Raw genomic sequence first — 13733 nt, forward strand, 5'->3', positions numbered from 1 at the left:
TCGAAAGACTCGTCAACGAAATACGATATGCGGTTCACTCATCAAAAACCTCTCTACAGCACAATGCCATGTTCGAAAGAATTGGCGACATAGGTCACGAAATTGACCGTGTAAGGTGTGCTGCTTTCCCTAGGCTTAACCGTACATCATTCTCCGCAGTGCTCAAATGTTGTTTATAACGTTGTTTAGCTAGTTTATCGATTTCCTATTACATAAAACTCTTGTATTATTTGTCGAGATATGAAGAACATTTGGGCGATTTCTCTCGGCTTTCAGCATCGAATGTCGGACTGGTTCGCTTAATTTGTTGAATCTAATACTCACTACCATTGACCCTGCTTGTGTTTGGAGTTAAAACAGAGGACACACTCAGCAGTATTATATCAATAGATGCCTTGTAAAACAAACCCGTCTCAGGAGTAATTCGCCGGTGGCGCTCATTCGGCCTTTGATCCAAGTCAACCCCCCGAAGTTCCCTCCAATTTGGCATAAGGAAAGACCAAACGCCGAACTTTGACACCATTATCTTCAAAAAGTAGACCAGGTCTGTCTTCAAGCATTGTCACATGTCCGAACATATTACTGCCATTCCTTCAACCCAAAATCAAAGAACGAAGAACGAGTGGCCGGTCTGTAAACCGTGGGAAACCAGGAACTTGGCCTCCTGGCTGCTATACATATAAATATTCCCGCACGTACCATATATCCCATGACGAGGCGCCAAAAATCGCCAGTGCTAGGGGATAAGCCTGTGGGATAATCTCTATGAGTTCGGACAATTATTTAACCCAGATTTAGCGGAACTTTTGTCTATGTGGTTTCATTAAACTCAAAGGTGTCATTCTATCAGTGATATGATCTATACGGCAGTATTGATCAATCTCTAAGGGATTTTATGCTTAGGGGCGCCTGTGAATGCTTCTTGGAGACAATTGGAAAGACAATAACAGTTGATACATGTACAAAGTCGCACACACACATGATTTTCAGATTCTCTCTTCTAGGTGCTTTGCCTTCCTTTTCCTGTCTCCCAGTACAGCGTCAACGTGAGTTCCCCTAGGTCCTCCGCATCGTTAAATTCAAAGTTTGAGTCTGTGTAATTGCTCAAAGCCCCCCACCCCCCGCGGCAGGTAATTTGGCGTGGGAGTACTTGGTGAGGAGGCTCGTCGACGGTTTGAGGTGTTACAAACAAATCCGGCTTCATGGTATTTTGACTCGTCTTCCTCGCTCTCGCTGATGTCCGACTCTAGGTCAGATGCGCCTTCTGAGTTCCAGTTCTCTTCGGGCTGCTCGATTATGGTCGAGGTCCATTGTACGTGTCGAGATTCTTTTTGTGGAGTCTCGTTGGCAAGCATTTAAAGCCCACAAAATACAAGTTCACTTCCTGGGCCTCCAAGGTCGATCCAAGTATCTCGCCTATGGCCTCTTGGAAACGGCCTTGGAGGCCATTTTCATCACCTACACGAAGATCTCAGGATCTAACTTGTGTTTGCTGGGGCTGATTGCAGATGTCGAGCTGCGGCTGAATGCTTGGGCATTGTATATTGCTTCGACTAGGCCCTTGAAATTTGGCCATGGCATCAAAGTCACAACATATTTCAGGTTGCGCAGTGCAGGAGAAGTGGTCTTGTAAGTACCCTCATTCAAGGGAGGCAAAGAGGTTTGGATGATCTGACTATTTATCTTCGCGCTTGGGGTCAGCGTAGTCCAGCATCAGCGAATGAAGCAGGTTGGTGTGGCCAACCAGCAATCGGAGATCACAGTCTGCCCGGGAAGCTTCGAGAGTGAGTTTCTTTCGGGCGTTTTGAATGAGGTGGTAAGTTTGTGTGTTGCTTGTTCTCTTTTTGCGACGCTGATGGGAGGGAGGCTTGTAAAGAGGAGCGGAGGCCATGGCAAAAGAGTCCATTGGTAAAGAGGATGTGATGGGGGTATTCACAGTGGACAAGCAGCCTTTTGAGGCAGCCATTAGATGTGTCCTCGTGCTGAGGTTGAGTCGTAGTGTAAGGTCTTCGATAAAGGTTTATTTCAACCTTGCAATCAATCAAAGTTGAATTAACCTGTTGCAGTCTAACTAGTAGCGTATGACTATGCAGGCGCTTCATCCAACTAAAGTAAGAACTCGAAGCCAAACTCCTAGTGGGATTTCTCCCGGAGCATATAGATGCTGATGGAAAGTGTGCGGAATCAGCCCATTCCTATGGCCCATAAACTTAGATTCATACATAAGAAATCACTTCTCTCTCACTTCTCTACCTCACTTTCTCTGCAACCTACAGCTGAAATTAGTACTAAAAAGTCCACAGATAATAAAAAATAAAAGTCAGGGCCGGTTATATGGGTATTCTTGTAATAAATAAAGTGGAATACGTGCCTTCCATATTGGGAAGTGAGCTGAGCGAGTGTTGAGCTTTGCCTGGTTTGCACTAGGGACCCCACAAATACCATTCATCCCCACGAATCCCCTCTTATTTACTTTTCTTCTCTGTAGTACATCGTCTGAATGCCACTTCTCTTAAAGAACTTACTGGTAACTATCCCGATTCTTATAGATAGTCCAGTTGTACTATCCCTGTGATTGGACTCTCAATGCTGACTCAACCCCACTTTAGTTCCTTGGCATCCCACAACCAAGACTCAACCCGCCAATTCCGACCAATCAAAATGGTCAGACCAAAGATCCGCAACAAGCACCCCGGGGGCATACAGGTCGGGGATAGGCATCGTGGTGCTGTGCCGGATGACGAAGGCTCGATCTATGTGCAAGAGGAAGTCGATGCGCATGATCGGACTACCAAAACCCCCGATCTGAGAGACCCAGTGAATCTGGGAGAGCAAGATGACGAGGAAGATGATTCCTCATTGCGCTCTCGTCTCCAGACTCCAATAAGTGAACACTTCGCAGGACTTGCCAATCAATGCAAGCTGTTGAAAGAAAAATACCAGGATCTGCAGGACGAGATAGATGTGTTGAAAGCCGACAGAGTTGAATACACTCTTACAAATGACACGCTCCAGGAAAGACTCGAAGGACTCCAGCAAGAACTCAAAGCACTCCGTCACGAACGTGACGAGGCAGTCGCTCATCGAGATATTGCTCTGCGTGAGAGGGGCGACCTTGCCTATCGTCTCTTGAATGCCACCTCTGGCATCGCACCAATTATGGAGGCCGCTGCTGCGCCCAACGCCGATCGCTTCCGACCTTGGGACATTGAGATCATTATGGATGCCAGGATACATAATCAAAAACTACAGTACCGAGTGCAATGGCCAGGTTACAACGTCGACCGAGAGTGGTACCCCGCTGGCAACTTTAAACATACCCCGAAGAAGGTGTTGGAGTTTCACATGGAGTACCGCTTGAAACCCGGTCCTCCAATGCGTCTACAAAATTGGATTGAGGCAGAACACACTGGTAGGATTCTCGAAGATCACGTAGATGATGACAAGCCCGCGTTCAGGGGGTAAATGCCTTTATTTGACGGTTGAGCGAGTTTTACGATGGAATCAGATATTTCTTCATGAGCAAATCAAGAATATGACACAGAAGTGCTAAACTGAAACTAAAACGATATCAAAGTGATAAGTAGACTGTGACTAAAGTGAAAATAAAGTGAATATAAAGTGAGGAAGACGAGAGCTTAAACGTGTAGCTGTGGAATTGAGGTTTTTATTATGTGGAAATATAAAGATCTCAATTTCTTCCCTTGGCTCCTTCCTTTTTCACTTTCTCTTTACCTTCCTACAATTCTGTCTTTCCTTTACTTTTCTCATTCTCCTTCCGCTACACTCTTCCTATCACTCTTCCTACCTTTCACTACAATTCTCATTACACTTCATCACATTCCGCTATCTCCCCGTTTCAAACGAAGTTCAACTTCTAACTTCACCTGATCATTGTCCGTCTCCTGGTAAGTGGAACTTGACTATTAGTTCCATCAGGAGCATTAACTAATCAAATGATTTCAGCTATCGGTGGCTCCAATAGAAAGCCAAGACGAAAAGTCTCGCCTGTCAACCTCCATTTACTAAGGTCGACGAAGACCCTTACGGGTACCTGGCACTTCGAAATGCTTGCCTAAAGTGCATACTTGGTATGGATAAACATCAGCCCATTCATCGTTGGCAGTAGCTGATACATACTTGTAATAGCACAGGAAATACCCTTACCCTTAGGTGCCCACCTTGCCATCCATTGATCATCATGGCGTTGCCCATGATGATCAAACGATCCATAGGGAATTAACAGCATCACACTGTTGATGAGCCTTCTCACGTTCATTCATGCGATCTCGGTAACCCTTGCAAAAAATGCAAGCCCATCCGTAGGGAAATCAACTGGTACTGAAGTGATCGCACAAGGAGCCTCTCAAGGAGAGGGTTGGGCTACTTGAGGGTGAGCTCAGTGATCTCAAGATATCGAGGACCAGGAAATGGGGACTCTGAGGAGCCATTTCTGAGTGATCGCTCCAGGATCAAGAAGCTGGAGGACTCGCACTTCTGAATAAAGAAGCTGGAAGAGTCCCATTCGGACTTAAAGGAGGACAAAATGTTCCTCCATAACAGGACCACGCTCTATAAGGAAAGTCTGGATAGCATGGAGATAGAGGCTGGGGATGTGATGTTACGCCAGCGCCGACAGCCTGGCAAGGAGTGGAGCAAAGCTGAGGTCACTGGGAAGAGGGGATCGGATGAAAAGCAACTATATAAGATAGTTCCAGAATGTGATCAGAACCGTCATTTTAGTGGTATGGTGCTTGCGAGGGGGATTCAAAATTATATGTCCCCCTGTGATAAAATATTCAAATGATGCCCGCAGAAAAGATCTCACAGACGCCGTTATGCAAGAACACCAAAGAATCAGATTATCCCAAGTTCATGAAATGGGTATACATCTTAAATCCTTCGATTACTCCTACTTGGCCTCGGCCTCATCCTGCTCATGACCATCGGTCTTCATGTCTATAAGCTATAGATTCAAGGGAAAGTTTTGTTGGTTACAAGGAATGGAGGACAGATAAAGCATAAGAAAGCTCTCGATTTGGATGGTGGCTAATACAGACAAATATGGGCTGTTCTTTCGATGGTGAGCTGGAAAGGGGGTAGGGAGATGTGAAGCGAAAGCAGAGTTCATTCCACTTTACATTTAGGGCGAGGCCGCGGCATCACCGGCTCTGTCTGGCTTATTAGTCCTACCAGACTCTCCACGGGCTCCTGAAGATAGTATAAGGTCCATGGGAAATCGGGGTATTTTGTGCCCATCGCAGATTTGTATTTCCGAGCTCGTAGAGATGAAAGATTGTAAGAATAAAGGTCATCCGCCGACCAGCTCTTTGCGACGGTGGTTTCAAACGAACGCCGAGGACTTGGATATGGGATTCTTGTATCTAAGGAGAGTCGTTTCCGCATTGGGGACTGGAATGTGTGGACTTTCCATTGGGGATCATGTGGATTAAGACCTGGGCCTAAGTTGATCCACCTCGTGATGACTAGAGCGAGATCCTCTTGACCGGATTCAACAAGTACAAGTTCGTAATCCGTGTTGCAGCTTTTGCAAGTTGCAGCAATATGATAGTCTGCTGGTTCCTCTCCATAGGAATTGACCATTGATTCCAAAAATGTTGAGTGCGAGATATGTTCGCAAATATAGAAGACCATGGTGGGCCCAACCACTTCATCAGAAAGAAATAGATGAAGATCCTCGCAAGCAACTAACATGATAGCTTGCATTCGTAGGCATAAGTTATGAGGCTTGAACTGAGTCAGCCCTGGGTGTGTTTGTGGCATCGGAAGCCCACCTCCACTTGGGCATATTTGTGCTTCAGTTTAGAATAACGTACGCGAGTCTTCGTATTCTTTCACCTCGGTATATGATAGTGACTTGGTAGTAATACCAAATCTTGGACCGTGGTAGAAGCGTTGCATGGCGAGTTGGAGATGCACAAAGTAGAAACCGTAGCGATAATGGAAATCAGAGTCAAGTATCTGCAAAGCGTGTCCATGTGGAACTTTCCCGTTCCGTACACAAGGGAGGAAGTAAAACCATACAAATGGCGGGTGTATAGTATAGTAGCCTTCTTGAAACTTGTCATATTTGTGCAGGACAAAACAATAATAGCAAACGTGGTGGTCCGGTAAATCACGCTCGATTCTGTGAAGGATCGGTAGCTTGTCCCTTCCTCTGAGCGGTCGGAGCTGCTCCCTTTGACGTTTTAGTGCTGTGAAAAGTCGCGAATTCGCCAATGAAAGAGAGTAGATATCTTCGTGGGACAGCAGATCTGATATTGATGATAAAATTTCCACAGGGAGAGCATCCAATGAGAGACGGGGTTTGCCGACACGGTGAACGATAGCTTCACGAATGGACCGAATGACTTGCATGTTGATGAGCGGAAGAACTTGATCAAGTACAGCTCCACAAGGTAAGGTGCTAGAAGGCTGTGCCGAAAAGTGTGAAAGGTTTGGTTCAAGGGAACAAATCTGGATGGGAGGTGAAAGTAAGGCATCAAGTTCTGCAGCATGATTGAGACTTGGGTAACATTAGAAGATGACGAAGGAATGAAGTGCATAGAATGAAGTTTATAGAAGGTCCGACTCAGAATAAGGTAATTTCCTATCTAGGCTTAGTACAAAATCCATACTCCTTATACATCGATGGAAGATATAGAGAACCTTGGAAGGGTTATAAATTATTCTTTACACTATATTCGGAGTGACAGAATGGCATTAAACACGTAGAAATGGATGTGGATATTTGTATAATGGGAAATTGAATAGCTTCATTTTACCTTTTCTATGAGGGTGAATACGCACTCCTATAAGTGTGTCTTTTAACCCTTTCATAAATTCCCCCTAAAATCAGAGTCAGTTCGGGCTTTCAAAAGTTAGCATTGTGCCTTCAATTGCCAGCATTTTTACAGTGTCTACTTCCTGCTTTTTCCCACACATAAGAGCCGCATCTCTCTGGGATCAACGGTAGTTCTCCAAATAACACCCTATTTCTTTAAGATCTGATATAACAATGACAAATGCAGGGATATGTAATTCTCTATGATATACAAATAGTCTGACTAAGCAATAAATGCGTTTAGCCCTGGAGGACTTTATATCTGAGTAAAACTGCCTATGGTTTGTGTTCTTAACATATGATATGCTGCTATATATAGATACACTATAAATTTATTTTTAACCAATTCCAAAAGTACGTTGAGTGTCTTATACGGGCAAAACAAGGATAGAGAATCTCGGCATACGTGCATCCCTGGCCCGCCCCTTTCAATGTCAATCCAATGATCATCGACGGGAACCTCCGCACAACGTGGCTAACACTGCACCAACCCCCTTCGGGTTTTGACCGTGGAGAACAATAACGCGCTTGTGTCTCATCATCCAATCCAAATTACGAATCGACTTCAGGATTGCGGCACACCGGGTGAAAAACCGTTGAACATTAGTACCAACATTGAATGTGCCATTCCGCCCCTTAACCTCCTCCCACTCTTTTCTATCATCCTAAGGGGCATATTGAACAATGGCAAAATCACCACGCATTGCAGTAGTATGGTTACCTATCATTTCTCCTAACTCTTCTAACAAGTTATAGGATACGGATATCTATCTATCAACCAAATATGACGATGACTGGCAGTCGTAAATACTCCTATTTTCCCCGCGCTTTCATGCCATCTCTAACACAATATTTAGGGAGACGACGTCTATCGGTTCCTCAATCTATCAAGGTCTTATGGAAAATGGCAGACGGTATGGTTTCATAGTGGAGCCCATCCCGCTTGGTCCGTGGCTTACTTATTCTCCACAGATATCAAACATTGAGCAACAAGGAATATCTGTATGCATCTCATACCCGTCACCCAATAAGCTGCTAGCTCATACTCAATTCTCAATAGGATTCCATCCGATGAACAGGCATTTGAATCCTACGAAGCTGGGTGCGTCCGACTAAGCTTTCTATATGAGACTCACGTCTAACATTCTCAGACATTTGCTCGCTATGGTTTTAGATTCAGACAGAGAAAACCCACTGTTTAGATCGCCGATCGGGAAGAACCCTAAGCATATCCTCGACATTGGAACGGGCAAGGGTGATTGGGCTATGTACGTCAAAATATCCCCCATCCATAACAGACAGGGCATATACCAACATAACCTTTGTGTAGTGATGTTGCCGACATGTTCCCAAATAGTGAGTGCCATACCAATCCCCCTGGATATCTTTAAAATAATAAACTAACACTATTTAGCGACCGTCCGAGGAGTTGACCTCTTCCCTCCTCCAGTGACATGGATGCCGCCCAACTGCATCCTTGAAGTCGACAATGTCCTAGAGGAATGGACCTGGAGAGAGCCCCTGGACTTGATCCACATGCGTATTATGATCGGCTCATTCGACCCGGCCGGATGGGATCGCGTCTATACAAGCTCCTTTAAGTAAACCAACCACTTGATCTAACCTAACCTATCCACACGCACTAACACCAATCGTAGGAGCCTCCGACCAGGAGGCTGGATCGAACAACTCGAAGGCAGTCCCTTCATCCTATGTGATGACGACAGCCTACCTGCAGACAGTATTCTGCGAGAATGGGGCTCGACAATGATGGGTTGTGGTGAGCGCGCCGGACGCTCACTAGACACCATGGATACCATGCGCGGCGCGATGGAAAAAGCCGGGTTTGTGGATTTCCAGGAGAAGACATATCTATGGCCGATTGGGCCGTGGGCTCGCGATCAGAAATTTAAAGAGGCTGGTGTTGTTAATTATCACCATTGGCTTTCTGGGATGGAGGGTTGGTGTATGTGGTTGCTTACGCATTTCGGTGCGCCGGATCCTTGGTCGAAGGATGAAGTTACTGTTTATTTGGCCAAGATTCGATCGGAGATTAAGAATCCGAGATATCATCTTTATCAGAAAGCGTGAGTTTGGTATCACCCGCAGTAAGGGAATTGGGAATTGACATGCTGATCATTTTAGACGACGTGTGTGGGCGCGCAAGCCTTTTCCCGGCGAACTTACGCCTGAGATGACTCCGATTAAGGAGGAGGCGTGAAAGATGTGGCTGTGATTATTTTTTTAGCTAGTATTTGGGTTATCGATTGGGTGTGAAGATAGAGACTGTACAGGAAGGGGATTGGACCTAGATCTTTGGAGATGCTCACGATGAATATTCCTTGCGACCTCGAATTTGAGACAAATACACTGACTGTAAACACTGTTAGTCGAGATAAATCTAGGTTGATGGCGCAGGACGGCGGCTGTACTTTCATCTGCCACTCAAAGCGTGCTCCCCGAGTATATTTACAAGGTTGAGATCGTAAGCGAAACGATATTAAGATCATGTATTTCATTGGTCATGTCGTAAGCTAGCTTAATTGCAAAAATGGCTCACCATTGTGCTTTTGATCGCAGGTCATCGCAGCGAATAAGCGAATAATTGAAACCGTCCTCGCATCAAGTTCAGGACTCCAGTTCCAAAGTCGCCATCTGTGACGAAAATGTCCGCCGAACCCACTCCATGTATGTCTTCCACTTGTGAAGATCGGCCGATGCCTCAGCACCGGGGAAAGCCTTGCTCAGTTCTCGAGTAATCTTCAAAATGCCGAGGGATGCCTCCTGGGCCTTTTCCAACTCTTGTTTGACCGCATTCTCCTTTGGCTTGAAGGAGAGCACAGTGGTGTAATGCTCTGACAAAGCGTCTAGACGCCGCTCGGTATCCTCCGGTGCGATTTTAATCAGTTTGGATGTCATGAGATTGCTGATTGCACGGATGTCTTGTTCGTCGTCGATACCTGCGACAATGCGGTCAAAGAGTTCGTCTATGTGGGCGCGGGAGAAGGAGGTGTCAAGTGAGGCGTAAAGGGTCTCATATGCACTCTGTGAATGAGAATGTCAGTAGGGATCTATAGGGAATGCTAAGGGATACTGACCTTCCGCAAGTCGAGCCCGTCATCGACTTTGTGTTTGAACGGGCCCATTTGGACCTCGCGAATGAGCTCTGGCTTAATTTTGGTGTCACCAAGAACAGCCGGTAGCAGCTCGTCGAGGTGAGGAAGCAGAAGATCCATCTTGTTATGGATTGCAGAGTTAAGTGTGGTCAACGCAAGCCGGTGGTTGCTCAAATCACTGTCACCGAGCATGTTGGTCAGAAGGGGCACCATCAACGGTCGTAGTACATCGTTGAAAGCGTCACTTGAATCAGCAAGCGTGTAGCGGAATGCCGAAATCACCACGCCGCGAACAGCCGGGTCAGCGTTGGCCAGGTACTCCTATGGGCACGAGGTTAGTATTGCAGATGTAGAAGAATGAGCATGACTTACTTGGAAGTGGGGAATGTAAGCAGTGGGGTCAAGGAGTGCCAAACGGCCCACACATTCAGCTCCGACAGCTCGGTTGTCTTCCTCTTCAGAGACAACAAGGAGGGCGTGCCACAATTTGTGAGCAGATGGTGCGAGATCCGGACGTACAACCTCCGGATGCTGAAGTAATTCTCGTACGGAATGAAGAAGCAAATAGCTTTGAGCATTTGATTTTTCCAGCCCATTCAAGATGATTGGGAGGTACGCTTTGACACTACCTGCGGCCGCATTTCCTAGGGCGGTAGCGGCAGCCAAGCGCACATGATCCGACTGAGATTCGAAATGGGGAATGAAGAGACTCGGGGCCAAGGGGCACTCTGGGCCCATTCGCAGGCCGATTTCGCCTAAGATAGCAAGGGCGAGGCATTTCCGACTATCATCCTGTGCAGTCCCAAGTTCTGTTGAGAAATCTTCCATTGTGACTCCCAGATTGGGGCCACCGTGGACCAGAAGGGTGCCAACGGCTCTTCCAACAACTGATGAGTCCCCTGTAATTCCCACGTCACGGAGGAGATTCTGCATCAAACTAGCACCTGCACCTTCGTCGCCAATGACTTTGACCAGCAGCAACAATGCTTTGAGAACGGTTCCGACGAGTGGTTTAGTCACAATTGAGCATATAGCAGAGATCAAATCGCTGTTAACCATTAATTTTGCATTGCCAGGGACAAGTTTGGCAATAATAATCAACGTGGGCGTAAGAGTGTGGAAATCGGCAGCAGCGAGGAGAGGCAGAGCAGCGTTTTCCAGTGCTGCGATCGTCTCAGGAGTGAGGTGAGATCTCATGTTGGAGTTCATAGAAAGACTGCGGAGAGTTTCTAGGCACGCGCCTCTCAACGCGCGATCGGATTTGCGCAAGTTAGAGCCTAGCTCAAGGGCTACACTATTGACCCAATCACTAGAAACATCCTGCTTGCGGCTGGCGAGAACGACAACATCGTCAACCGCACGAACAGCAGACAGACGAGTTGTCTCGTTCTTCACCCGGTCGACCAACACAGCCAGACCATTAGATCTCTTCTCGGATGAAAGGAACTCTACACCCTGTTCTCCTGATGTGCGTGCAAGAATGACACCAAACACATGAATTGCCCGCTGGCGGACTTCAAGATCAGCGCTTGTGTCTGTGATTCGAGAGTGGACAACATCATAGAGCTTCTGTAGCTGCAGAGTGACATCGGAAGGATTGCCAGATACGCGGGGGGGTGTGATTGCTTTCACAATTTGCTCCACGGCTCCTAGAGCTTCACTGCTAACTTTGTAGTTGCGGTCGTTGACGGCCCCGACCACACCGGGCACCAGGGCAATAAGGAATGGCAGTAACGCATCAGACAGATGGGTCTCAGCGATCACTGCAATGAGACCCAGGGTTTCAATTTGGAGGGTACCTGCACTCACAGCAGCCCCGGTATGAGCGGCCGTACTCCCTGAGAGAGATGAGGTCTTGAGGGCATCCGCGATAAGGTCTTCAATTTGTTGAAGGTGGTCAGCAAGACCACCATAGCGAACCAGCGAAAGGCTTTTGAGGAGAATAATCGCAGCCTGTTTGAGAGGAATCGAAGCCTGCTTCCAAATTTTGACAAGATTCTGTACAATTAAAGGTACAGAGCGGGCAAGATCAGCATGAGGACCAGACTTGGGGGACGATGGCACAGCAGGAGAATCCATTGCCGATGAGGTTCCAGCACTCGGCTCAAAATCGATCATTGACGCATCACTATCTTGGCGTCTGCGCTTGCGAGAATTCTTCGAGCCACCCACGGCCTCTAGGAAGTCATTGGATGTGACGATCATGGAGCCCTCGCCGGTTTTCCGAACAAGCGCCGTCAATGTTGACACGACTTCAAGTTTCACACTCTCTTCTCTTTCCCTGCTAATTTGTGAAATCAAAGCTGGGGCAATCTGCTGAAACAGAGCAGAGGCGTCCGAAGCGCGACCAAGCCCGTATGTTGAGATGACGGTGTATAGAAGCTTGGCAGCACACCGACGTACCTTCCAACTCATGTCATCAATATCACTGTAGCCGCCTTCTTCTTCAAAGTCCTCGAATTCGTCATCTTCCAGGTCCGGCTCCTCCGTGGCATCGTCACTCCCATCGTCCTGTGTGCCTCCCATCTCCTCATCGTCCTCTACTTCAGCGATATTTGGGTCATATTTCAAAAATCGAAGAGCTGATCGAGTGGTGTTCGCTAGGTACGGTTGCATCTGTTTGTTGCAGGAGCTGATCAATGCTTCGAGAGTGACCAAGGCGGTCTCGCGGAGCTCATCCACCTGGGGATCATGTTCGTCGTCTGAGTAAGACGACATTATGGCGAGGATAAAAACACAGGAGAGGTAATTCGTTAAAATAAGGGAATAAGGAAAGTGAAATCGCAGTTGAGTCTTGCGGACACACGCGCTGGAGATGTGATGTTGGGGGTCACCGTCACAGACAGGCAAGCTAGCCCCGCGCTAGTCCCGATCTGGCGAAAGACTCACGTGCGCGACCTCTACTGCAAAAAGTCGAGCAGATCGAGTGAAGGTTGAGCACGTTGTTTGGAGGCTAGAAGAGCTTGGAGACCACCTTGCTTTCTTGCCTTAGCTCTCTTCTTGCTGCTCTGATTGTCGCCTGCCTTGGGGTCTGTTGAGACGGTCGAATCTTTCACGTCAATCCCTACTAGAGTTGACCCTCCAGTAGACGTAACCGTAGCTCCTCTAGACGAAGGTTTGGGGACAGTATTCCTTGAATACTTAGGTAGTACTGTCCGCTGATAGCAACGTAAACACTTGTACACTGTGGCACCAGATGCCGATGAGTTTAAAGCCTTGCTTTTTTTCGGCTTGATCTCAGTAACTTTACTCCACTGGGGCTTTCTAATGCTACCACACGCTCCACAGTAGTCTCTCTTCTGCTTGACATTCAAAGACTTAGATTCGTTAAGGAGAAGCCGGGTGTGCACCGCTTGCAGATGAGCTGATGTCGACGAACCGAGGGGGACAGCCGTGACTGCCTGACTGAGAAAGGACTCAATGTGAGACATTGCCTAATTGAGAGGAAAATATTATTGAAAAAACAATAAAAAAGAATATAATATAAAAAAGAATAATCAATTGTCAATTAAATGACAATGAAGAAGCAAACGGAGAACAATAGGGACAAACAAAGAACTTTGAATAGGGTCCGTTTGCTATTCAGAGATTTGCCGCGCGGGAGCTTAAAAGCCCCAAGCTCCACCGGCCGCTTCTTCCCATCTACATCTCTTTTACTCTCTCCTCTTTCCATCCCTCAACTCTTTCGTTGCTTCATACCTTACTTTTTTTTTCCTGCTTCATAGCAAGGCATTCAGTTTCTATTTCTCTTTCTTTTCAGACCTCATTTTGAG

The 13733-nt window shown here is 46.9% G+C and overlaps 3 protein-coding genes across 3 annotated transcripts; 2 read left to right on the forward strand and 1 right to left on the reverse strand.

Annotated features, from left to right (window-relative positions):
* Nucleotides 1-2661: 2661 nt before the first annotated feature.
* On the forward strand, nt 2662-3465 carry PGRI_080490 (Chromo domain/shadow; the record flags this gene model as incomplete). Its single annotated transcript, XM_040795763.1, has 1 exon — nt 2662-3465. One exon carries the CDS (start codon nt 2662-2664, stop codon nt 3463-3465), a length of 804 nt encoding a protein of 267 aa, XP_040651328.1.
* Nucleotides 3466-7528: 4063 nt separating this feature from the next.
* Nucleotides 7529-9065, forward strand: PGRI_080500 (class I SAM-dependent methyltransferase; the record flags this gene model as incomplete). The annotated part of the gene is made up of 10 exons (XM_040795764.1): nt 7529-7555; nt 7601-7647; nt 7702-7758; nt 7817-7846; nt 7905-7946; nt 7996-8112; nt 8175-8200; nt 8259-8445; nt 8503-8931; nt 8990-9065. 10 exons carry the CDS (start codon nt 7529-7531, stop codon nt 9063-9065), a joined length of 1038 nt encoding a protein of 345 aa, XP_040651329.1.
* A 407-nt stretch (nt 9066-9472) lies between these two features.
* On the reverse strand, nt 9473-12678 carry canA (putative cullin binding protein CanA; the record flags this gene model as incomplete). The annotated part of the gene is made up of 3 exons (XM_040795765.1): nt 9473-9889; nt 9943-10281; nt 10333-12678. 3 exons carry the CDS (start codon nt 12676-12678, stop codon nt 9473-9475), a joined length of 3102 nt encoding a protein of 1033 aa, XP_040651330.1.
* Between the last annotated feature and the right edge of the window lie 1055 nt (nt 12679-13733).

Source organism: Penicillium griseofulvum (genome assembly GCF_001561935.1).
Source record: "Penicillium griseofulvum strain PG3 chromosome Unknown contig_77, whole genome shotgun sequence".
NCBI lineage: Eukaryota > Fungi > Ascomycota > Eurotiomycetes > Eurotiales > Aspergillaceae > Penicillium > Penicillium griseofulvum.